We start from the raw sequence: 26445 nt of genomic DNA, 5'->3' as shown, positions 1-26445 counted from the left end.
CTGCACCTTTCAAAACAGAATAATGGTTTCATTGATGAAGCAACAGATAAGATGAAGCATCTGCTTTAATGCAAAAGCTTAAACAAAACAAACCAATAAAAAAGTGTGGCAGTGTGTCCCACATCCGCGTCCGCAGACAGTAGCACTCTGAGCTTCCTCTACCAATGGTGAGCCTACTATCCTAATTCCCTTGAATTTACAAATTAAATGTTTAAGTTAATTTTCATTGAGATATAATTGACAAATATCATATTCCTATTAGGTGCATAACACAATTAAACAATGTTTTCCAATCTCCTAAGTTTCTTATGAGAAAATATGAACATAGGCACCAGCAAGGGATAGGCTGCTGCTGCTGCTCAGTCGCTCAGTCGTGTCCGACTCTTCACAACCCCATGGACTGCAGCCCACCAGGCTCCTCCGTCCATGGGATTTTCTAGGCAAGAGTACTGGAGTGGGGTGCCATTGCCTTCTCTGGCAGGGGACAGGGGTAAGGTTCAAAACACAGGGTTTAAAAAAAATAAATTGGGTTGGGGGGCTTCCTTGGTGGCTCAGTGGTTAAGAATCTGCCTGCCAATGCAGGAGACACGGGTTTGATCCCTGGTCCGGGAAGATCTCATGTGCTGCTGGACAACTAAATCCGTGTGCTACAACTACTGAGCCAGCACACTAGAGCCTGTGCTCTGCAACAAAAGAAGCTGCCACAATGAGAAGCCGTGCACCGAAACTAGAGAGCAGCCCGTGATTGCCACAACTAGAGAAGAACCTGTGCAGCAACAAAGACCCAGCACAGCCAAATAAACAAAGTAAAAAAAATTTTTTTAATTTATAAGATTTTTTAATGTGGACCATTTTAAAAGTCTTTATTAAATTTGTTGCAATATTGGTTCTGTTTTATGTTTTGTGTTTCTGGCCACGAGGCACATGAGATCTTAGCTCCCCGACCAAAGGTTGAACCCACGTTCCCCGGTGGTCCAGTGGAAGGCAACCACTGGGCCACCAGGGAAGTCCCCTCAAAAAAACAGGCTCTGAATCCAAAGAAGAAAGTTCAGAAGCTTCACAGGCTAGGCCGGGATAGCCCTGGACACCTGGCTCCAGCTGGCAGAACCCAGCCTTGCCAGGGCACAGGATGCCTGCTTCACAGGGCTGAGGCCAAGACCTACTGCCATCGCTGGGACAGGCAGCCTGGATGTCAGCTTCCCTCCTCCTCAGGACCTTAGATTTTTAGATGGAAAGCTCTATCTTTCCAGAGCAGCAAAGCGTTTGTGTCAAAGACTGCTGGCCACATTCAAATCTGTTTTTGGGGAAGATGAGATCCGGGGCTCCAACCAACAGCAATACCCTATCTGAACTGGCACCTTCCGAGAAGCTAGGAGGAGAGCGTCCCCCGCACCCGCCGGAAGGACCGGCAGCTTCGGTCGGTGCTCACAGCATCGGCGGGGAAGGAAGGAAAGGCCTGGCTCCCCAGGGAGGAGCCTCGTCTCCGTGGGCTGGCTGGCACTGCGGCCACATAGCCCAGCGCTGACATCAGCGCCCGCCTGGCCCTCCCGCCGGTGCGGGGTCTGAGCCGGTCTCCCCTGAGAGGCAGGCTCTGGGGGTGGGGGCGGGACCGAGAGGGCCCGGGCCGCTCTTCCGTTGTCTCGAAGGCAAGCGTTTCCATCCCCAAGGCACATCCTGGGGCACATTCCTTCCAGCTTTCTCTCCAGCAGCCGGGCTCTAACCACGCCCCACCCACCCAGGCGCAAGCCACAGGAAAACAAACAAGGCTTTGATTCCTTTGTGAGAAAATAAAAAAGCTGCTGAAACTCACTTCAAGGAGAGGGGGAGAGAGAGAGAGGCGGGGAGACCCCACCGGCAAACCACACGCTGTTTACTACTTTCCACAAACAGACCCAATCAGAAAGAAGCCGATTCCAGCTTTGCTTTATGAACGGCCTAGAAATGTCAGGTAGCTCTTTTTGATTGCTGCTGCCCAGTGAATGAGGTCTCTGAAATTTGTCCTTCAGAGTCAATCTTCTGAAGTTAAAAAAAAAAAAAAAATCTCTTAAGACTCTAGCCCTGGAAAAAGAGAGGTCTTGCCAAATTCAATCTTCCCTTGGCCAAAGTAACTATTAGCAATTCAGCTCTCCAATGAAGTTAGAAGGAAAGTTATTTCCCCTTGACTTTGGAGAAAACACCTTTCATGTGACGTCCAAAATTTGATACTTATTTTTAAAGATACACAAAACAAACTTGTCCATTTGACTTTTTTGTTTTTGCTTACTCCCAAACTTACTGAATTCTGTGATTAGAAGCCAGCAGGGCAGTTTCCCTTTGGGAAGAAGGGGGACAGGGAGGGGTTCCCTGGGGGCTTTGATGCTGTCACGTTCTGCTGCACTGGTGCTTGCTCCCTGTGGCAACTCACCCAGCTGCACACCGTGGCCTCTGCCCTCCTGAGGGTAAAAAAGGGCACTTTCCAACCAATACAGCACAAACCCCCATGGCTTGCTGAGACACACATTCAGGAGACCCTCAAAGCCCACACAGAGCACAAAATCAGGCAGGCAACCAGAATGGTCCAGCCCTGAACAGACCTGTCTGCGGCTCCCATTAGTCGCTCCCCAAAACGTGTCTGAGCCTGATGCTCAGCCCCCAAACCAGGTATATAACATGAAGTCAACTTCAAGAAGCTGTGTTTCTAGTTCAGATGAGCCCAGGCGGTGGAGTGTGTTGCTGTTTTGAACTCTGGAGAAAATGTCACCCAAGAGAACTAACACAGGATACACTGTCCTGCCAGGCCACAGTATATATATATACTATATATATATATATATATTTGTCGTTTATTGAACGTTGATTTACAAAGTCCTATTAGTTTCAGGTGTATATTAACTGATTCAGATATATGTACACAAACACATCCTGGAGGAGGAAATGGCAACCCACTCCGGTATTCTTGCCTGGAGAATCCCATGGACAGAGGAGCCTGGTGCGCTACAGTCTGTGGGGTTGCACAGAGTTGGACACAACTGAGCGACTGAGCACATATATACACACATATATAGATACACACATATGTATTCTTTTTCAGACTCCTCTCATATAGGTTATTACAAACTATTAAGTATATAGGTCCTTGTGCTCTACAGTAGGTCCTTGTTGCTTACCTATTTTACCTACAGTGGGGTGTATCTGTTAATCCCAAACTCCCCATCTCTCCCTCCCTCCCCTTCCCCCTTTGATAACCCTGTTTCTTTCTACGGCTGTGAATTTCTGTTTTTAAATAATTCCACTGGTATGTATAAGCAATTCTATACACACACACATGTATTTTAAAGGCAAGGTGGCACCCACCTATCTGGTCTTCGGGGATCAGCGATTCGATGGGGGGGTCCAGCTCGGAGCTCTGGGACAGGTAGTTCTTCACCTGGGTCATGAACTGCCGGATGGTCTGCAGGAGGTCGGTGCTGGACACGTGGCACTCCTTGTTCTCCTGCAGAAAACTCACGTAGTCCTGCACCAGGCAGCCGAAGTAGGTGCGCTTGTCACGGGCCAGCTCGGCGATCCGGCGCACCATGCGCTTCTCCGGGGTCAGGAACGAGCTGAAGACGCCGCTCATCTTGCGGAGCTGGGACTTGACGAGCTTAGGCAGCACGAAGGAGCTGTTCCGCTTCTTCTTGGACTTGATTGGGGGGGCCATGGTCTCCTGGTCGCTCTCGCCGTCGTAGTCCTCCAGGCTGCTGTTGGTGTCCGCCTCGTAGCCAAACAGGGGCATGCTGCGGTCCAGGTCCAGCGAGTCGGAGGAGGAAGTGGAAAGGCTCATGTCACTCAGCCGCTGGCGGCCCGCGCGCCACGGGGCCCGGGATGCCGAGGCCGAGGCGGCGGCGCGCCGGGCCCTTGCGCAATCCCCCGAGGCCAGGACCGCCTCCGCCTCCGTCTCCGCCGGGGCAGAGCCCCCCCCTGCGCCGCCCGCCGGGCCCGCCGCGGGCTCCGGGCGAGGCCGGCCGCCGGTCAAGGTCTTGGCGCCGCCCTCCGCCTCGAGGAAAGACGCCTGCTTCTTGAGCCGGGGTGGAGGCACGGGGGTGGGTTTCGTTCCAAGGCGCGCCGCGTCCCCGGGCTGGTGCAGGGCGACGGTTTCCGGCATGCCGGCCGGGGGCGCCACGGGCCCGGCCAGCTGGGGGCCGGCGGGCTGACTATGAATAGCGGGCGGCGGGGGCCGGGGCGGCGGGGACCGAGGCCTCTCGGTGCCATCCGCGTCGGGAGTCCGAGTGCAGGGCCGCCGGGGGCCCCCGCCGAGGTCCTGGCTGTGCACTTTGAAGAACAGGGGATTAATAAAGCACAGGGCCCCGTTGGTCTGGCTGCACTCCAGTTCCGAGGGCGTCCTGGTTTTTATAGAATGCACTCCATTTATCAGGCAGAGCTGACGCGAGGAGGCCGGACTCACACCGTCGTCGCCGCCGTCGGAGGAGGGAGGCCTATGGGGAGGTGGAGGGTTTGGGGGTTTGTTGTCAGCTGGAGAGCTCCAAAAATCTGAAAGTCATTATCGTGAACACAAGAATGTAAATACAGTGCACTCGGCCTGTCCATCACAAACAGCACACTTGCCTGGCAATGCATGGCTTTGGAGGGGAGGTGCTATGCTGGAGTGTGGTGTTTTCCTTTCTCTCTCTCTCTTTTTGCTTTTAACTGCATTCCTTTACTGGAAGGGCTGGAAATGCTGCCAGGCCCAGCTGCGGGCTCCCAGGAAGGTTCGTGAGGCTTTGGGCTTCAAGGCTCTTGAGAAATGGCTTGGCTGTTGCCCACAGAGGGCCCAGCCCTTCCCCAGGTGAGGAAAAAGGAACAGTGGGAGCTGGGAGAAGGCTGTGGGGTGGGGGGGTCCCCGGGGAGGGGTGGGAGGCGGCTTCCCACTTGCTCCACCAAGAGGGAGTTTGCCCGCCCGGTGGCAGCACCCTTTCTGATGGATCCCCTTATCCTGGGGTGCCCTCCTCCACCCCCTAGGGCCTGCAGTTCCCCTTTAATGGGCAGGACGAGCAGCTGGGTCTGTGGACATTACACAATCTGCCTGGGGTTTTACACATTCAGCATTAAAACCCAAAAGCAGGAAAAATGCACTCGCAGGGCCCATCAGCAAAAAAAAAAAACAAAAAAACAGGACAGCCGGGCTCAGGCCAAGGATAAGTGCAAGTTCGACTGTCTTTGTGGTTTGCTGCCCAGTCTTCCCAAATCTCCAGCCTTCTAGCCGTGGCCACTGCAGCTCAGCACACTCTGGAGTGGGGCACATCGCTGTGACTGTAGGCACCCTGCCTGTGCGTCCTTGGACGGACAGGTCGGCCTTCCATGCAAATCAAGGGAGGCTGATAAATAAATACCTGGTGTCATTTCCATCTGGAATAGGTTGCTCTCTCTACCGCTTTGCCTTGCTGTGTTTGCTGAAACTGTGTTTCTTTCCTAAGGGCCCAGAATGGCTGGTCACCGGGATCCTGGAGAGAGGGTGAGGCCAGGAGCCCTGGGCCTGCCTTGTCCTTGCCATGCACACCCCTGACCTTGGCTCCTGTTGCCCGCTTTCTGTCGTCCTTCCTTCCCTCTAGGTCTGTGCTGTCCAACAGGGAAGCCAACAGCCACCTGTGGCCAGTGAGCGCTTGAAATCCAGCTTGTGCAACCAGGGACTCAATTTTCCATCTTATTTCATGTAAACCCATTTAAATGTAAAACTGAACAATTGCATTACTGGGAAACTCAAGTAGGTCTGGAACTGGGGTATGTGAAACTACTTCTTCAGTTGTAAATTTAATGGAATCTAAATACTGATCCATGTATTTTTGCTGAAAATTTAGTGCCTGAATAGAAGTGTGCTGTAAGGATATAATATATACTGGATTTCAAACACTTAGCAAGAAAAAAAGAAGGTAAAATATTTCATTACTATTTTAAAAAATAGGGATGATATATTGAAATAGCATTTCACATAGTAAAGAAATTATAAAAATTAACTGCACCTTTAATCCTCTTTCATGTGGCCACTAGGAAATGTTAAAAGTGCGCGCTGACTAGCCTTACATATTTTTATAGTGGCCAGGATAGGGCTGCTCTAGCTCGAAATTTAACCCTCCTTAAATTCCCACTGTCAACCGTTGTTGAGATTTTGCAAATATAGAACGTGTAGTTCTTGTGTATGTGTTGTTCCCATACAGACTATAGAGCTGGGGAGTGGGCAAGGGGGAGAGACCCTATGGATCCTTAAACCCTTGCTGTGGCTGCCACATAGCAGACCCTCCAGAAACACTTGTTAGATGAACAAATACATGAGATACAGGGTTTTAAAAAGGGATGTCTCTTCACAAAATGAAGTACACAGTAAATATCACACGTTCAATATCTATGGGCTTCTCTGGTGGCTCAGACGGTAAGGAATCTGCCTGCAATGCAGGAGACCTGGGTTTGAGCCCTGGGTGGGGAAGATCCCCAGGAGAAGGGAAATGTTACCCACTTCAGTATTCTTGCCTGAAGACTTGTATGGATAGAGGAGCCCAGGAGCCTGGTGGGCTACAGTCCACAGGATCACAGAGACTGGGACATGATTGAGCAATTAATACTTTGGCTTTTTAAAAAATTTTGCTTCTGGTGAGTGGCCACCAGAACAGATTTTTTTTTTTGCCTTAGCCTTTTCAGGGCACAAGGGCTGCCCCCAGATACTCTAGTCCTTGAGTCCTGGCACGAAGCACACATAGCAGGTGGACCACCCACCTGGGAGACCCAGGGACAGAGGTCACCAGAGGAAACAGAGACCTGGAACACGTCCTCAGCAGGGCTAGAATCTAGGTGGTGATGTGACCTTAAACTCAGGAAATGCTTTGAACTCTTTCCAAGGGGTATAAAGCTCAGTGGCAGAGATGGCATGACTTTTCAGCAGGGACTCTTACGTGGCCCTGGTATTTTTACCAGGACTCTGCCTCCTTGTCCTGCAACGCAGCTGCCCATCAGGCAGGCCTTGGTTGCATGTGGCAATTCTTCTGAGGCAATCTAGGTTTCAGAGAGGAACATGACTCTTAACTCCAGGCTTCTCTGTGAATTCTGCAGGCTCCCCTGGCAATGGCACCCCCTTCAGAACAGATTCTTTAGAGTAAGGGGAAAATGTGCCCAAGGAAGGACATTTCTTATTTGCTGGGTCAAGTATCACAGTTTCTTAGGTTCTAAGAATCCTGGGACTTGCACTTCTGAATCCCAAACTCTCACTCAAATACCATGGCCTTGTTGCTCATCTACCTGAAGACTGGAGCCCTGAAATCTTAAGAGAATTCCCCTTTCCCATCAAGGAGGAAAACTGTGTGTGTGTGTATGTGTGTGTGTGTGAAAGTCAAATGCACACAGATTCCCTAGGGCAACAGGACCCAGAAGTGATACTGGGGCAGTGGTGTGTCCTGAGCCCCTACCATCCACTGCCCAGCACGGGGCTGGGTTGAGAGGCACGAGGGGAAGCAAACATCTGGCTGGCCGGAGTGGGGATGCTCCGCGGGGTGAGGGGTGTGGCCGAGAACACCAGGGCCAGAACTGAGGCAGAGAGGAACTGAGACAGATGTTCCCTGGAAGCCTGTGCAGTCAGATTGCTCAAAGCACAGAAGTGCCATCTACGCCGTGCATTCTAGAATAAAACTCAAGCAGGGGAGGTGCCTGCGCCGGACTTCCCTGTCCATCAGGCATGGCCATTCCCCAGCAAGATGCCATAGAAAGGCAGGACCTATGACAGACACCTGCTGGACATTTGGGGGAGCACAAACTCATCAACAGGAGGTGCTGGGGAGAATTGTGGGAGCTCCCCAGGCAAACCTAGCACCTGCCTCTGAGAGCTGGTTCAATGCTTGACTTAGAAAAAGACTCTCAAAAGGTGTGACTCAGGGCCTCCTGAAGTTCTGCCATGGAGGTGAGGGTTACATTCTGATGCAACAATGTTTCAGGGGCCACTGGCTCTGCTCCACACGTGCATGACAAGAGACTGGGCAAGGGCACCCACTTACTTAGTCCCAGCTGGGCAAGTTCTTCAAGCTGAGCCTCGGTCTTGGCTGTTGAAATGGCATAAGGCAACTTCAAGGTAAATGGCAGGACGTCCCTGATTTTTCAAAAGAGAGAATACACATGATTACACATCTCATTTCTGTCTCTTGCTTTCATTTCCATCCTAGAAAGGTTTCAGCTGAAAGTATTTTATTTTCTTCTAAGTCTAGTTGATTTACAGTGTTTCCGATATACAGCAAAGTGATTCAGTTTACCTTGCCAACAAAGGTCCATCTAGTCAAGGCTATGGTTTTTCCAGTGGTCATGTATGGATGTGAGAGTTGGACTGTGAAGAAAGCTGAGCATTGAATAATTGATGCTTTTGAACTGTGGTGTTGGAGAAGAGAGTCCCTTGGACTGCAAGGAGATCCAACCAGTTCATTCTAAAGGATATCAGCCCTGGGTGTTCTTTGGAAGGAATGATGCTAAAGCTGAAACTCCAGTACATTGGTCACCTCATGTGAAGAGTTGACTCATTGGAAAAGACTCTGATGCTGGGAGGGATTGGGGGCAGGAGGAGAAGGGGACGACAGAGGATGAGATGGCTGGATGGCATCACTGACTCGATGGACGTGAGTCTGAGTGAACTCCGGGAGTTGGTGATGGACAGGGAGGCCTGGCGTGCTGCAATTCATGGGGTCGCAAAGAGTCGGACACGACTGAGTGACTGGACTGAACTGAACTGATAGTCTTTTACCAGATTCTTTTCCATTATAGGTTATTACAAGATATTGAATACAGTGCCCTGTGCTGTGCAGTAGATCCCTGTTATTTAACTACAGCTTGAACTATTTCAACATCGCATCATATCCAACCTGACTTGTCTTGACTGGTGACTGGACTGGGGGGTCATGACTTCTGCCCATGCAGGACAGACTGAGTTCCTGGTTACAGATCAGCAGTGAAGACTGAGTTGCATTCTCAGGCAGCTAAACTGTATCTAGAGTTAATATTGGACTCACTGACTATGATGGTTGATCCATCATGCAAATAATACATTAGGTATCAATTTGCTACTTGCTCTGGATTTTGGGGCTTCTCTCATAGCTCAGTGGTAAAGAATCTGCCTGCAATGCAGGAGACCCAGGTTCGACCTCTTCCAACAACACAAGAGAAGACTCTACACATGGACATCACCAGATGGTCAACACTAAAATCAGATTGATTATATTCTTTGCTGCCAAAGATAGAGAAGCTCTATACAGTCAGCAAAAACAAGACCAGGAGCTGACTGTGGCTCAGATCATGAGCTCCGTATTGCCAAATTCAGACTTAAATTGAAGAAAGTAGGGAAAACCACTAGACCACTCAGGTATGACCTAAATAAAATCCCTTATAATTATACAGTGGAAGTGAGAAATAGATTTAAGGGCCTAGATCTGATAGACAGAGTGCCTGATGAACTATGGAATGAGGTTCGTGACATTGTACAGGAGACAGGGATCAAGACCATCCCCATGGAAAAGAAATGCAAAAAAGCAAAATGGCTATCTGGGGAGGCCTTACAAATAGCTGTGAAAAGAAGAGAAGTGAAAAGCAAAGGAGAAAAGGAAAGATATAAGCATCTGAATGCAGAGTTCCAAAGAATAGCAAGAAGAGATAAGAAAGCCTTCTTCAGCGATCAATGCAAAGAAATAGAGGAAAACAACAGAATGGGAAAGACTAGAGATCTCTTCAAGAAAATTCGAGATACCAAGGGAACATTTCATGCAAAGATGGGCTCGATAAATGCTATGGACCTAACAGAAGCAGAAATGGTATGGACCTAACAGAAGCAGAAGATATTAAGAAGAGATGGCAAGAATACACAGAAGAACTGTACAAAAAATATCTTCATGACCCAGATAATCATGATGCTGTGATCACTCACTTAGAGCCAGGCATCCTGGAATGTGAAGTCAAGTGGGCCTTAGAAAGCATCACTACGAACAAAGCTAGTGGAGGGGATGGAATTCCAGTTGAGCTATTTCAAATCCTGAAAGATGATGCTGTGAAAGTGCTGCACTCAATCTGCCAGCAAATTTGGAAAACTCAGCAGTGGCCACAGGACTGGAAAAGGTCAGTTTTCATTCCAATCCCAAAGAAAGGCAATGCCAAAGAATGCTCAAACTACTGCACAATTGCACTCATCTCACACGCTAGTAAAGTAATGCTCAAAATTCTCCAAGCCAGGCTTCAGCAATACGTGAACTGTGAACTTCCAGATGTTCAAACTAGTTTTAGAAGAGGCAGAGGAACCAGAGACCAAACTGCCAACATTCGCTAGATCATCGAAAAACAGAGTTCCAGAAAAACATTTATTTCTGCTTTATTGACTATGCCAAAGCCTTTGACTGTGTGGATCACAATAAACTGTGGAAAATTCTGAAAGAGATGGGAATACCAGACCACCTGGCCTGCCTCTTGAGAAACCTGTATGCAGGTCAGGAAGCAACAGTTAGAACTGGACATGGAAAAACAGACTGGTTCCAAATAGGAAAAGGAGTATGTCAAGGCTGTATATTGTCACCCTGCTTATTTAACTTATATGCAGAGTACATCATGAGAAACACTGGAGTGGAAGAAGCACAAGCTGGAATCAAGATTGCCGGGAGAAATATCAATAACCTCAGATATGCAGATGATACCACTCTTATGGCAAAAAGTGAAGAGGAACTAAAAAGCCTCTTGATGAAAGTGAAAGAGGAGAGTGAAAAAGTTAGCTTAAAGCTCAACATTCAGAAAACAAAGATCATGGCATCTGGTCCCATCACTTCATGGCAAATAGATGGGGAAACAGTGGCAGACTTTATTTTTGGGGGCTCCAAAATCACTGCAGATGGTGACTGCAGCCATGAAATTAAAAGACGCTTACTCCTTGGAAGAAAAGTTATGACCAACCTAGATAGCATATTGAAAAGCAGAGACATTACTTTGCCAACAAAGGTCCGTCTAGTCAAGGCTATGGTTTTTCCAGTGATCATGTATGGATGTGAGAGTTGGACTGTGAAGAAAGCTGAGCACTGAAGAATTGATGCTTTTGAACTGTGGTGCTGGAGAAGACTCTTGCAAGTCCCTTGGACTGCAAGGAGATTCAACCAGTCCATCCTAAAGGAGACCAGTCCTGGGTGTTCATTTGAAGGACTGATGCTGAGGCTGAAACTCCAATACTTTGGCCACCTCATGCGAAGAGTTGACTCATTGGAAAAAAACCTGATGCTGGGAGGGACTGGGGGCAGGAGGAGAAGGGGACGACAGAGAATGAAATGGCTGGATGGTGTCACCAACTCGAAGGACATGGGTTTGTGTGAACTCTGGGAGTTGGTGATGGACAGGGAGGGCTGGCGTGCTTCGATTCATGGGGTTGCAAAGAGTCGGACACGACTGAGCGACTGAACTGAACTGAACTGGATGTTGGGCCCCGACTCCCTGGGTGGGAATGTGTGGTCCTAAACTGAGATGTGTTATCCACTCCCTTTTCCACGGTAGGTTCTCAGTGAATGTCTGTTGATTTTACTTGTGAGGGGTTCCAGCTGGAGCCCACACACTGTCCTTTGTGTGCTGGTGGCAGACCTTCCTCTTGAGTCTTCAGGTAGTGTTTGTCTAACTGTGATGTGTGCCTGAATCCCTGAGGGTCTTGTGAGGCTGCGCTTTGATTCAACAGGTCTAGGGGAGGCTGAGGTTTGGCATTTCTGCCAAGCTCCCTGCCCCTGGATCACACTTTGAGCAGAAAAGTGAAACTAAAGGACCTCATGAGACAACCCTGCCCCTAAACAGTCTGATGCCATGTATGGACCGGGAAACACATGCACTGCAGCACTGCAGACCAGCAGGCCCAAGAGGAAGGAGCTGGGCTTGCAAAAGGATCCTGCCATGGCCAGAGCATAGAGTCACCACCGAGACCTCCTGCTTTATGATCTCCTGCTTTCTCCAAAAGGGCAAAGGCAGACTTGAGAAACATTTGCTCATCTTCATACACAAGGATCTGGACTTCCCTGGTGGCTCAGATGGTAAAGATTCCGCCTGCAATGCTAGGAGACCTGGGTTCGATCCCTGGGTTGGGAAGATCCCCTGAAGAAGGAAATGGCAACCCACTCGAGTATTCTTGCCTGGAGAATCCCATGGACAGAGGAGCCTGGTGGGCTACAGTCCATGGGGTCACAGAATCGGACGCGACTGAGAGACTAACACTTAGACACAAGGATTAGGGTCACGCTCTCAGCACTGGTGAAATCTAAACAGGATTCAGCACACAGCCTGGCCTGATACAGATGGGAGAGAGTGTGCTTCAAATAAATAGATGAACGAACGTGCAATGACAATAATGACTTCTTAGGAAAGGACTTTTTTTTTTTTTTCCCATTGATGGTATTGATCTCACAAAGAAAGCATTCATTCATTCATCCAGCAAAGTCTATGGTCATCCACAATGTGCCAGACGCTCTTCTAGGTGCTTCAAACAAAACAAAGTCCACACCTGCGTGAAGCGTCACTCCAGTGGATGCCAGCAGACAGAGAACAAGAACGCAATTCATAGAATCTATGAGAAGCGAATGTGCTCCATGGATAAAAATAAAGCACAAAAGCGGAAAAATAAAGGGGGTTCACGTGTGAGAGTTGGCCTCACATTCCAGGCAGAGGGAACAGCAGGTGCAAAGGCCCTGGGGTGGGAGAGTGTCTGGCGTGTATGAAGAACAGCCAGGAGACACCTCCCCACCCATGCCTGTGGTGAAGTGTGTGAGGGCAACGCCTGGAGTGTTTGTCTGCACAAGATGCTCTGGATATTTCCACTGAAGAAAGTAACTACACCAAACAACTTGTCGTTTACAGTAAGACTGGGCAACACTCTGGGCTATAGCAGGTTAAATCTGGACGAGCAGAGAATCTTGGGGCCCTTGAGGCTGTTGACAATGAACAACAAATTAGTAAGATCGATGAAAACAGCAAAACAAGAATAGAGTGTAACAGGGTCAGGAAGGGCTCACATAAAAATATTAGGAACTGGCAGTCAAGAGGCTCCTCTTTCCAGGGTGTCAAGCCAGGGTCACATCCTGCTTCCAGGAGACCCTTCTTCCCCTAGATGCTGTGATCACCTCCCTCTATTTGTCCCCGTGCATCTGTTCTGGATGAAGCAAGTGGAGTGTCAGGGGACACAGCATTTGTGTAAGAGCTGCTGCCTGACCCAGGAGAGGTCATGGACCTGATGATAATCTTAAATGAAGGCTAACGAGAACCAGAACTTTGTAATGCCAAAGCATCATGCAAATATGTTTCCATGGCTTGCCCACTTCATGAAAACCTACTTTCTTTAGACGATCTGGGAGGAAAACCACGTATTGTCTGACTCAGGAGGGTTCTTTACCACTGAGTCACCTGGGAAGCCCCAAACAAAAACCAACCTACGTTTATTTTAAGATTTTACTTTGCCCAGCACAGTACCTAGAGCCTAAAACATCGCGTGCTTGGTTTTGGTTTTCCTTGATGACAGAGATGGCAGGAAACCACACCTGTCATTCACTCACGGGTGGTTTTAGGCTTTGATCTACTAGAAAATTAGATGTTGTTTGTGAGTCCTCTCCTGCCGTGTTGGGCAAGGGCACAATCCAGCCCCTCCTCACGTACACCCACAAAAGAGGGTGCCTCCTTCTCACCTACACCCTGGCTCTAAAACTCTCATGATAGACAAAATAAATCCATCTTTGTTAAAAATGTTTCACTCAAGAGTGTTCGTACCTGCGTACTCATTTTATTTTTTAATTTTGTTTTTACTCCATGTGTACATTTTCTTAAGAGGAGGAGACTGGCTATTAATCACAAAATGTCAACAGAGGGGTCTGCCTGTGAGCACCTATCTTGGCATCATGTGGGTAGGTCACCAAGGCTTCTATGGACTCTGTCCCCTCTAGTCATCCAGTGGCCCCGGACAGCGGTCCCCAGTCTACCATGACCACCGATGGCAGAGATGATATCTTTCTCAGGCTGCCAAACCCTGTATTCTGGGTGGGACGATCTTTTTTTCTTTTTTTAAACTTATTTAGTTTTAATTGAAGAATAATTGCTTTACAATATTGTGTTATTTCCGCTATACATCAACATGAATCAGCCATAGGGACACGTATGTCCCCTCCCTCTTGGACCTCCTTCCCACCTCCTACCCCATCCCACCCCTCTAGGTTGTCACAGAGCCTAGGTGGGACTATTTTTCGTAACAACAGCAGGCCCATCAAGACATGAACTATGGCGTGTGAATGCTGGCCAACCTCGCCTCTGGCCCACATGCCAGGTTGATCGTCGCTATCAGGGGCTTGTGCCACAGCAAGTGTGCATGTCTGGGGATGTGGGGGTTCTGCACTGCCCTCCTCAATTGAGTGGATTCCCTCACACCCGGGCAGGTGGTGTGGAGTTCCGGTCAATCCCATTTAGGGGCGTAAAAGCCCTGTCTCTTCCCCCTCTGAAAGTGCCTCCCTCATCAGGCTGCTGATCGTGGCTTCAGCTGGCCTGGTCTGGGGACCTCCGGGAGTGGACAGCTTGGTGCCTCCTCTACCATCCCCCACCAAGGGTCTAGGCCAACAGGTGCAACAAACACCTGACTCAGTTTTTGAGAAACAGCCCATATATTAAATTAACATAAAATAACCCCATTCCAAACAGACTTCTCAGCCACGGGTGGGATGGGGATGAGAAGTATCTTTTGCAAAATACCCCAGGAACACATGCCCATCTCTGCTCTGTCAGCTGCAACAGATGTGCAGAAAAACCCAGGGAACCGTGCCCCGCCCCCCTCCCCGCCACCCCCGAGCCAGGCTACCTGAGAGGAGGCAATGTCAGCCTCTGCAGACAATGCGTTTCGATCCTGATTCACAGAAAGAATCCTTGATTTGAGAAACCGGGGTGGCTCACAAGAAAAGAAAGAAAGAAAGGCTTTCCCAATTTGCGCCCTCCTGACACTTGTTAACATCGGGGTTTGGGGCTTAGCTTCATGTAGACTGAAACAGTTCCTTTAGTTACAAAAAAGACAGGGGTACCCAGCAGGCCTGAAGGAGAGGGACACAAGATTTAGGGGCTGAAGGCACCCACAATTCTAGATGAACTGCATCCACTGGGGAGTTTTCAGAGACATTAGGACCTTGATTTATTTTGAAGTAGAAAAGGATATATTGCTTTGCCAGGCAAAGGGGGACAGGGAAGGCCTCTGCCTTGAAAACCTATATGTTCCAATCCCAGAGGAGTTTTTTTTTTTTTTTTTTTGATTGGAGTATAGCCAGTTAACAATCCTGTGATAGTTTCAGGTGAACAGCGAAGGGACTCAGCAACACACATACATGTATCCATTCTCACCCAAACTCCCCTCCCATCCAGCCTGCCACAAAACATTGTGCAGAGTTGCCTGTGCTATACAGAAGGTCCTTGTTGGTTATCCAGTTTATTCTTTTTTAAAAAAATTATTTATTTGGCTGTACTGGGTCTTTATTGCAGCATGTGGGATCTTGTTCCCCAGCCAGGGATTGAACCCAGGCCCCCTGCATTGGGAGCACAGAGTCTTAGCCACTGGACCACCAGAGAAGTTTCCTATTCAGTTTAAATATAACACTGTGTACATGCCCAACCTAAACTCACTAACTATCCCTTCCACTCCCCCCTCCCCCCGGCAACCATAGGTTCCTTCTCTAAGTCTGTGAGTCTGTGAGTCTCTTTCTATTTTGTAAGTTCATTTGTATCATTTCTGTTTAGCTTCTACATATAAGGGTTGTCATACCATGTTTCTCCTTCTGTGTCTGACTTCATTCAGTGTGACACTCTTAGTTCGATCCATGAGTAATATTAGGATCTTTAAACATTACAGGTTTGCATCACAGGTCCCTTTCTACGTGAGTGTGTGATTTTACATTTACAGGGGCCAGGGCAGTCATTTTGATCTTAAGCCTGGCACAGGGGGGCCTGGGGACCCTTTTACCTCAGGGGCCAATCCTTCCAGGGACATCCAATAGCTGACAAGCCCTCCAGAGCCCCCTGCCCGGGGTTAATCAAGAAACCTGGGGGCTGTTGACAGCACAGTCACCAAGCAGCGGCTTGACATCAGGAGACAAAGGGAGCCTTACCTGCTGATGCAGTAGAAAGCAATGAGCCGGAATAAATCCGCAAAGCTGATTCCTGAGCCTTCCAGGGAAAAGGCTGGAAAAGAGAGAGTTCGGAAACCAGCTGAGTGTCCCCGAGTGCATCCTGGGAAAGGAAAGGCCCTCGATATTGCTGGCTGGGAGGGCAGGAGCATCTCTGGGCTCCCCGACCAACTCCCGCGCCTGATGGGAACCAGATGTACGGAGGATGCATGGTGGTGGGAGATAGGCCAGGGGAGGGTGGGCGGCCTACAGTAAGTCCAGCCCCTGACTCATCAGAGCACGTGCTCCAGTGCTTGGTAAACAGAGCAGCCCAGACTCAAATTACACAACTATCTTTTTTTTTTAAGTTCAGGATACAAAACTGGGCGGAGTCAAGGAGTCAGACAGGCTGGAGCCAGAGGCCAGCAGAAGGCAGGGCTTGGGGGGACACCAAGGCCCCCCCAGCCCTTGACCCTCCCAGGCCAGACCTCCTGGATCACAAATGTGCCATTTGTGGTTAAGACAAAAGGCAGAAGGAGGGTGAAGCCTGGAGGATAACACAGGTTCCCATACATCAGCTTGAGCTCGACTTCGCAGGAAAGATGCTAAAATTGATTTACTTCGAGAGCCCCCGCCCCACCCCACTGCTGCCACTAAGTGTGCAACCTTCCAAGAAAGAAGTATTCTGGCAAGACGGTGTGCCATTTTGTAAATCTTCCAAATGATAGAACAGAGAGAGTGGCTTGACTTCAAAAATTCATGTATTTGCCAATCACTCCTTATGCTGTCTTGGCTGAAATACCACCCCGGCAGCCCTTCTTCCAGAAATTCTCCAAAGAGCTTCAGTTCTGTGACAATTCCCTAACTTCAGATGAGTTTCTCTCCCTTCCACATCCTCATTCATTTTGCTTATTACTTGCTTATGTTGTATTATTTCACTTACTTACTATTTCTTTAGTACCCCTACAGATATACCCTGACTGACAAACACAGAAAGAGAAACACGCCCACATGTACCACAATTTTGTGAGTGGAGTAAAAGGGAACGAACTTGGGTAGCTTAACATCTCTGGCCTTGGTTTTCTCATCTGTAAAATGGACAATAATTATACTTCCCTTGTCTCCCAGAAGGAGAGTAGTGGGTAGTGGAAATTTTTAAAAAATGGAGTAACTTCTGTGAAAGCAGTTCTATGCAGATATGAGTTGGTACTTATTATGCAAAACACTGCTCAGATGTTACGATGAAAGAGCTATGGGGTTTTGGGTTTTTGGTTTTGCTTTTTATGTTTATTTATTGGGCTGTGCTGGGTCTTAGCTGTGGGTGCACAGGAGCTTTAGCTGAGGCATGTGACCTTTCAGTTGCAGCATGTGGGTTCTAGTTCCCTGACCAGGGATCACACCTGGGCCCCCTGCATTGGGAGCATGGAGTCTAAGCCACTAGACCGCCAGCAAAGTCCAAAAATATCTATGTTTTTAAGGCCAGCCCTTCCTCGCAAAGAAGGCAGACCCTGCCTGGGAAGGGGTCATCATGGGAGGCCTGGGGTAACCAGTTATAGGCAGGTTCATGTTTTGCTCAGACTAGGCAGACTAGTTCTTTCAGCTACTTTAAAACCAGAGAAGTGATAAAGATCTTTGCAAAATAGGGAGGAAAATCATGCAGCCAGGGAGGGATCTCAGACAAACAACGAGAGAAGTTTAAAATACAAAACACTAACTGTACTTATTGTAGGAAGGGAAGGTGGGTGGGATTTGCAAGGTGACTTATCACGGTAAACTGTGGAAATTGTTGTTCATTTGTTAAGTTGTCCGACTCTTTGTGACCCCATGGACTGCAGCACACCAGGCTTCCCTGTCCTTCACTATCTCCTGGAATTTGCTCAAATTTATGTCCATTGAGTTGCTTATGCCATCCAACCATCTTGTCCTTTCACCCTCAATCTTTCCCAGCATCAGGGTCTTTTCCAATGAGTTGGTTCTTTGCATCAGGTGGCCAGAGTATTGGAGCTTCAGCTTCAGCATCAGTCCTCCCAGTGAATATTCAAGGTTGATTTCCTTTAAGATTGATTGGTTGGATCTCCTTTCAAGTCCAAGGGACTCTCAAGAGACTTCTCTAGCACCACAGTTCAAAAGCATCAATTCTTTGGCACTCAGCTTTCTTTACGGTCCAACTCTCACATCCATACATGACTACTGGAAAAATCATAACTTTGACTAGACGGACCTTTGTCAGCAAAGTGATGTCTCTGCTTTTTAATACACTGTCTAGGTTTGAAATGGCTTTCCTTCCAAGAAGCAAGAGTTTTTAAATTTCATGGCTGCAATCACCATCTGCAGTGATTTTGGAGTCCAAGAAAATAAAATCTGTCACTGTTTCCACTTTTCCCCCATCTATTTGCCATGAAGTGATGGGACTGGTTGCCATGATCTTAGTTTTTTGAATGTTGAGTTTTATGCCAGCTTTTTCAACTGTGGATGTTAGAAGGGATTTAAAAACCTCTTAGATTTATCACCTCTTGTCTAGCTGACTTTAAAAAGCCAACTCAGCATCGCCCTTTCTCACTTAATATTTAATTCATTGTCTTTCAGAGGGCGGGTTTGAAATCTACCTTTTGACTCCCTCCTAATGTAAATAAACCCGCAGATCATTAGCCAAGCTTAGTAACTGCTCAGATGACTCTGCACGTGGGAGCTTTTCCCTGACGTCAGCGACCTTGAAGAGGTCTGGGGGTAAACATCACAGGACCCCGTCTACAGCTGACCTGAGGCCAGTCGTAGATCACACAGAGGCTGGCAAGTTCCGCTGGGGCCAGAAACATCTCCTCCAGATCCAGTTAATAGATATTTGGCTCAGCAAGACTCTGAACTCCAGGCTGAGTGGAAGCCTGTACCTGCCCTCAAATCAGTCTGGGGATCTTTGGCTCCTTCCAAGACTGAGGCTGCTCAGCTTATAAATAGAATCTGGCCTACATCAGTATACAAACTGGCCTTCACACCTGGGCTTGCTCACCTGTGGCTGAGAGAGGCCTCCCCCTTGGGGCTGTAGGTCCACCTTCTGATTGTCGCTGGGAGGCTCACAGGGCATCAGGATTGTATGTTCCCCTTTTCCTTGAACACTTGACCTCCCAAAGACTTCACGTTTCCAGGGACCACAAATCAGCAGAAAGAAACCAACACTCCTGATTCTCTCCTTCCAAAACTTCAGCCAATCCATTTCTCCAAAGAGCTCTGGATTCAGCCTATGACCAGTTGCCCCTTTAGAACACTGTAGAAGGATGGCCTAGAGGGGACAATCCCCTCTAGGGCTATTCAAGGGCTGTGCAGACACGCACTTTGGAATGAGATCCCCAAAAAAAGACTGTTGTGCAGCCTGTCCTTCAGCTTAGCCATCAGCAAACCTGGGGACCACACCCAGTGTAACTGGGAAACTAGCCTCTGTGAGGCCCTGTCATTTGCCAGGCAACAGACTGTGAACCTTGCACACAGGCTGTTTAACCGAACTGTCAACAGCTCTCTGAGGTCACCACCATCCCATTATACAGATAAGAAAACTGAGGCTCCTGTGCTAGGTTATCTACAGAGGATAAGTGACAGCTCTGGGACTCAGACCCACGTCTGTCCATCTTCAAGTTGCAGGCCCTCTCCCCCTCCACTTACTTAAAGACCTCACTTCACCAGGACCTCACCACCTGACGACCACTTACTGTATGTGCTTTCCTTTATGGCAAATTCCTTGAGTGGGACTCCAAATTCACAGGGCAGGCGAAGGCAGAGGACCTTCTTCTGCATTTTGGTGGATTTACGAACCAGGAAGATCTAGAGGAGGGAAAAGAAATACAAGCTTAGGAGACATCTAGAAGGCTGGGACCTGGGTGTGTCCCTGGGAAGCTATACACGTAGCTTCCATGCATGGAACCCCTCTTGTAGCCAAACTTCAGGGCTTCAGGTGCACACTGCTGCCATGGAAACTGATGAGCCAGCAGGCCACGGATGCCCACCTTTGGTAACCAGTCTGAGGAGGATCCCACTTTCTCTTTGATGGGAACTTCTCCACAAGACTGAGAACCTCCCCAATCTGTGAAACATTTTCAGTTTGGTGACTATTTTACAGCTCATGATACATACTCTCCAGCCTATGTCTGATAAGGCGTCCTGGCTGATGAACCCTAAATTCTAGACACAGGTAACACGGCTCAGCCATTGGTGGAGAATTGGAAGTTCATTGGCTAGTCTGGCTCATGGGTGTATTTAAGATAGAAATCTGAATTTGTTGCCAACAGTGGAAGAGCACAAGGTCTTTCACTTTACACATGAAAATCTGAATGGCCAGTGTCTCTTGGAAAACGGGATAATAAGGCAAGACCTGGCTTGGCCACATCTACTGGAGCTGAAAATGGGAAGTGCTCTGAGGTTCGCTCCAGCCAAGATGCAGGCTGGTGGTCCCTTTACTCCTGATTCACTTTGCTTTACAACAACTCCCTCCAATTCTAAATGGTGTCTTTAGATGTAAGTTTAAACCAGCCCAAGCCCAGTGCTGATCTCAGGAGACCATCCAAGCATATGTTACTACGGAGCTGGGTAAGCCACATACAGCTGTGCACTGCACAAACCTGGGGGCATCATCTACCCAGGGTGTCATCTACCTGATGGGCGTCATGACAAACGAAGTGGTACTCCCTGGAGTTTGTGGTGTGGTGGCCTGGCTGCAGGCCGGTTTCCTTCTGTGACTCACGACCCTTCTCCAAGGAGACCATCCTGTCCTTTTTCTTCATTCCCCTTTGCTCTGTGTTTGGATATCTGCTCCTAAGGTTCTGTAGTCTTTCACTTTTCCCACCTAATTGTCATCTCTTTCTTGATGTCCGGTCAATAGCTCCTAAGATACTTTTATGAGGGGAGAAGGGGCAATGGGAACTGGGTGTCTGTGGAAGACAGGAAGGTCATCTTCAGGGCTCTCTTTTTCCGCAGTGACCATAGAGAGGTGGCCACAGAATGTGCCAGTTGTGGGAGTCAATAGTTCTGGGTCATCCTGAGGCAGAAGCAGGTGTTCCCACAATGCTTTTGTGATGAGGAAAAGCCTCAAAGTACTGCTAGGAGGCAGCTGCTGGTTGGTGGAAAGAAGTATCTCTCCCTTTGGGAGGTGGGGGTCTCCTTGAGTCTTGACACTCAGGGAGGGTACAATCTCTGAGCCTTATCTCCTGAACATCCAAAACCTTAGGTCAGCAGTTGGCAGCGCATGGCCTACAGACCAAACCTATCCTGCCACTTGCTTTCATAAATAAAGTTTTATTGACATACAGCCTGCTGCTTGGTCTACATACTTAAACAGCTGCGGCTGCCCTATGATGGCAGAGTTGAGTGGCTGTGACAGAGGCTCTATGGCCACAAAGCCCCAGATACTGTCATTCTGACTCTTCACAGAAAGAGTTTGCCGATCCTTGTCTTAGGGCTATAGATGAATTAGGGATGGTGGCACCCTAAGGACCAGATGCCACTAAGGTTGGTCTTTCAAACCTTTCTCTTTCATACACCCGCTCCTCCTTCTGTTCAGGATCCTTGCTTCTCCTGGTGAACTGTGGCCTCTCTTCTCCTTACCCTGCCCTCAGCCCCATCCCATCAGGCAGATCCTGCAGAGGGATCCAGTAGGTGGAGAACCTCCTGCCTGACTTGCTCCCCACCAGTTTCCAGCAGGAATGGACATGCCTGACTCCAGGTGCTGGGGTGAGTTGCTAGGAGGTTGCCTAGCAACACAGCAACCTCCCTCTTTAGAATTTTTTTTGCAGAAATACAAAAGCAGACAACTCAACTTGCAAAAAGTGGGGGCCTCACAGAACGGATCCTGATCATACAGACCTAAACCAGAGGAAACAACCTGGTGTGACGGCCAAGGAATTCTCCACAAGGATGATTCAATACTGTGCCTGTCCTCCCAAACGTGTTCCAGCAGAGGACTTAGTCCTGTCTGCTTCCCTCGGATGAGGAACAAAGACTCACTTGTGAGTCAAAAAGTAACAACCGACAAGCTCTGGCTGATAGGAAACTGGAAAGTTTATTTTTGTGTCCAGCTGTTACAACATTCCTCAGCCAGCTACTGAAGGAATTTTCTCCCGGCCTCTCCATCTATTTCTTAGTTTCTATCTCTTGTGGTGTGTTGTTTCCAGTCTTATTTTATCTGTGCTTTATTGTATTTACCCTTGTTTTAGAAGTCTACATTGTACACAATCGCTGTCCCCAAGAACTTTCTATAATGGTGGAAATGTTCTATACTTTGCATTGTCCATTCAATATGGTAGCCACCAGACACTGGGGATAGTGAGATCTTAAAATATGGCTAGTGCCACTGAGGAACCAAATGTTTTATTCTATTTTATTAATGTAACTTATATAGCTACATGAGGCCAGTGGCCACCATGTCAGATAGCACAGAATATATCTACCTATCACTGAATAACATTTTCTAAGAAACTTCTATAGCATCATGGAGTGGGCTTGAGTTAGATGAGACTAGCCTTGGGTGAAAGTGAAAGTTGCTCAATAGTGTCTGATTCTTTGCAACTCCATGGATTATACAGTCCATGGAATTCTCAGGCCAGAATACTGGAGTGGGTAGCCTTTCCCTTCTCCAGGGGATCTTCAACCCAGGGATTGAACCCAGGTTTCCTGCATTGCAGGCAGATTCTTTACCAGCTGAGCCACACGGGAAGCCCTTGTGTAGCCTTGGGTAGGGGGGTGCTGAAGAAACCAAACTGGGCCTTGATTTGTCACTGAGACCACACAAGGGAAAGAGGATGACACTGGCAGCCAGAGTAGACAAGATTACAGATGTGGAATTTTTGAAGGTTGGGTCCTGAATTGGATGGCTGGACCCAGGCCAGGGCTCCCAGGCTCATAATGGAAGGAAAACCACAGACTGAGGACCCCACAACCAGGCTCATCCTCCATGCCACATCTCAAGAAGTCAGGCCCGGGGCCCGTGGCCAGCGGTCCCTCCTCAGTACCCAGTTGCCCTATTATCCCTCAGAGTCTTGAGGTCCCAAGGTCACTGAGCATATGAAGGGCTCTATTTTGGGAGCTGCTCAAAGTTTCCAGAATTTCTCTGCATTGTAACGAGACACACAAACTGGGAACCGTGCTCCCTAGGGGCTGGGAAGAACTCTCTGGAACTCGCCGTCTTTCTCTTTAGGGAAGTGACGGCCCTGCCCACCTCCCCAGTTGCCCACTTAGGGTCTTACCCCCGGAGGCTGCGCTTGCAGGACTCCCGCCGCCTCCTCCTCGCTCAGGCTCAGCTGCAGCCATATGGGGTGGGTATGCAGGAGTCGGTCCAAGATGCTGAGCCTGTTGGAGAGGCTGTCGTAGCCCGAGTCCCGGGGGCAGGTCTTGGCGTCCGTTTCCTCGGAGTAGTGATCGTCCTTGTGCCTTACCATGCTAGGAGAGAGAGTTGACAGGGGTCAGACGGCTGCAGCGAGGTCTCCCTCATGAGGACAGCACCCTGTGCTCTTCTTGGCTGGACCTACCCTGGCCCGAGGCCCCGTCCTTCATCACCACTTCTTCTGTCTTCCCCTCCAGACTGAAAGCTTTCCAGGGGCAGACACTGGGTTCTATGTCACTCTATATGTCTAACATTGTAGCGAGTCCTCAACACCCCTCAACACACTCAACCTTCCCCTTCTAACCCAGTTTTCACAGGGTTCTAAATATCCTAAATGCTGTTTACTCTGTTTTCTGCAATTAGGGCATGTCTTCACCTTGAGCAAAAAGAAACTCTAAGTGCTAAATTCCATACAATAACCATGAGGCCAAGAGTATGACTAGGCAAGCTCCGAAAACACAGACAAACATTCCTCAGGCACTCATTTCATACCCATATAAACTGGATTTCATTTCCTTTCAGGCACTTTCACTATTAATATTATTTCTAACAGAATCCCACAGTGGAATGGTATTACACTATTCATAAAACCATATTAATATTATTCATAGTTGCCCTAAAGTGAAAACAGTCCAAATCTCCATCAACTAAAGAAAGGATAAATAAAATGTGGTATATCCAGAAAATGGAATTTTATTCAGCCGTAATGGTCATTGATTCTTTTTATTACTGAGCCATTGATCAATGCTACAAAATGGAAGACTTTGAAGACTCCATGGAATGGAATGAAACCTTGAGAATCCCACACAAAGTGAAAGAAACCAGGCACAATAGCGTACTGATCCCATTTATGCAAAATATCTGGGTTAGATAAAAACACAGAGACAGAAAGATTAGTGATTGCCAAGGACTGGGAAGGGGTTGGGGTAGGTCATGACCACTAAAGGGTTTGGAGGTTCTTTCCAGGTAACAAAAATGTTTTGGAATGAGATGAGCTGATGGCTGTACAACTTTGTGAAGTACTAAAAAAACCCACTGAACTTTATGGTATGTGAATGAAATCTCAGTACAAAAATATCACCTTGACGTATATCATCTCCTCTGCCTCCCAACCCTAACCCTATTTCTGAGTACTTAATCCCGATTTTACAAGTGAGGAAACTGAAGTTCAACAAGCTCCAGAGTAATAAACAGCCGTGAAATGGCAAAGCCGGAAATCCCAGAAGTTTGGTGTTTCTCCAGCTTTGCAGCTAACAGGTGAGATCACAAACACCATATGGCTGTAACCTGGTGCTGTCTACTGTTGGCCAAATCTTCAGAAATACTCTCTTATCTGCTCCTCACAGTAGCCCTGAAAGGAGGTGCCAGGATCTTAGCTTTCAAAAAGAGGGCCTGGAGGCTCAGGCCGAGAAACAGCGCTCTGCTGAGAGAGGGTGGAGGTCCCCGTCTAAGGCTGCCTAAGCTCTGGGGTATCTTCCCTCTGCCACATTCAGAGTTCTCCATGCTGGTCATCCCTGTGGTCCCCCGTGGTCATCCCCACTGGCCCCAACAGCCAGTGGGACCACCAGGCCTGACCACCCATGTCTGCACGGCGGAGTTCAGGTGGGATACACACCATCTTCAAACGTGTGCACTCCAAGAGACCCATACATGTGGTCTGAAGGAAGCCTTCAACAGTGAGGAAGAAAGGTGACAGGGCCTGAATGTAAGGGGAGAGGGGAGAAGGGGTATGCCACCCTACCGTGGGTCACTCTGCTCTAAGAGATCACGTGGGGGCATGCAGACCTAGGAACCACACACCCCCCGCCACCCCATGACAGCACATGGGCCACTAGAGACCACACCCCACCTTCTCCCCTGCCATCTTTAGACCTGCTCCAGATCTAAAGACTCTCCAGATCTAAAGAATCTAGGGCTTCCATTCAATATTTACATTTCATCTGTTCTCAAGTAAGGAGTGTTTTCCTTTACTGCTGCTACAAGTTTCCATATGGGGCCATCTGTGCCCAGAAAGGGTAGTTCCTCATTCTGGAAATGCCATTCCAGGGCCTCCAGGTGTTTTGAAGAGAATCTCTGCAGTGCTCAGGACAAACTCTTCACAATGAAGCTGGCATAAACATTCCTTTCCCATGAGGTAAAGAAGGCAACTTTACAGCACTGGTTTCCACCCTCGGCTGCACATGAAAATTGCCTGGGGAGGATAAATTTTTGTGATGGCTAGACAGCACCCCCAGAACAAATAAATCAGACACTCTGGGGGCAGAATGCAGACATCAGAATGGTTCAGCTTCCCCAGGCAGCCCCAGCCTGCACCCAAGTTTATAACCATTGCTTTGCATCAGCGCTTGAGCCTGGGGGAGCAATCCCCTGGGGATGTGACCACATGCGCTTCCTGGTTTCAGCCCCAAAGGTTTTGATTCTGCAGGTCTGGGGTGGGCCCAGGACTCTGCATTTCTACCAAGCTCTGGGGGAATTCTGATGCTGCCAGCCCCAGAGCTCGAGGAGCACAGGCTTGAGGCCTAAGAGTAAAATATGCACTTGAACCCAGACCCAATTAGGTGGTTGGCGTTTGTGTTTTGTTTGGGGCTGAGAGGACACAGGTAACATGCCATTGAAAGAGCTCTTAGGGGATTTCCCTGGTGGCCCAGTGGCAGACTCCATGCTCTCAATTCAGAGGTCCTGGGTTCGATACCTGGTCAGGGAACTAGTTCCCACATGCTGCAGTTAAGACCCGGCAGAGCCAAATAAATAATAATTATAGGAAACCAAATAAAGACACATGTCAGCCCTGCCATCTCAAGTTGGTGATATTTTGGAAGTGTGAAAGTGAAAGTGTTAGTTGCTCAGTTGTGTCCGATTCCTTGCGACCCCATGGACTGTAGACCACCAGGCTTCTCCGTCCATGGAATTCTCCAGGCAAGAATACTGGAGTGGATTGCCATGCCCTCCTCCAGGGGTTCTTCCCAACCCAGGGATCAA

General features: G+C 48.6%; 1 protein-coding gene, 1 long non-coding RNA gene and 1 other non-coding gene across 19 annotated transcripts in view; 1 reads left to right on the top strand and 2 right to left on the bottom strand.

Annotated features, from left to right (window-relative positions):
• Nucleotides 1–26445, bottom strand: part of RIN2 (Ras and Rab interactor 2) — a 208165-nt gene that overhangs the window by 20094 nt on the left and 161626 nt on the right. For 13 of the 16 annotated variants that reach the window (XM_025000743.2, XM_025000742.2, XM_059892716.1 and 10 more), the window contains 5 exons: nucleotides 23330–23522; nucleotides 19805–19916; nucleotides 16107–16227; nucleotides 7992–8083; nucleotides 3334–4509 (listed from right to left, as the gene is read on the bottom strand). In XM_025000743.2, the coding sequence (XP_024856511.1) occupies nucleotides 3334–4509; nucleotides 7992–8083; nucleotides 16107–16227; nucleotides 19805–19916; nucleotides 23330–23522 (1694 nt within the window). 16 annotated transcript variants of the gene reach the window in all.
• Nucleotides 3979–6152, top strand: LOC101905046 (uncharacterized). Of its 2 annotated transcripts, XR_001501642.3 has the most exons (3): nucleotides 3979–4061; nucleotides 4686–4804; nucleotides 5433–6152. It is a non-coding gene; the product is annotated as an uncharacterized lncRNA (long non-coding RNA). The 2 variants fall into 2 exon arrangements; XR_009496812.1 differs by lacking the exon at nucleotides 3979–4061 and having other exon boundaries at nucleotides 4503–4804.
• On the bottom strand, nucleotides 14742–14807 carry MIR2305 (microRNA mir-2305). The gene has a single exon (NR_031117.1). It is a non-coding gene; the product is annotated as a microRNA mir-2305 (primary transcript).

This window comes from Bos taurus, chromosome 13 (assembly GCF_002263795.3).
Source record: "Bos taurus isolate L1 Dominette 01449 registration number 42190680 breed Hereford chromosome 13, ARS-UCD2.0, whole genome shotgun sequence".
NCBI classification, from domain to species: domain Eukaryota; kingdom Metazoa; phylum Chordata; class Mammalia; order Artiodactyla; family Bovidae; genus Bos; species Bos taurus.
This window is presented reverse-complemented; position numbering and strand designations above follow the sequence as displayed.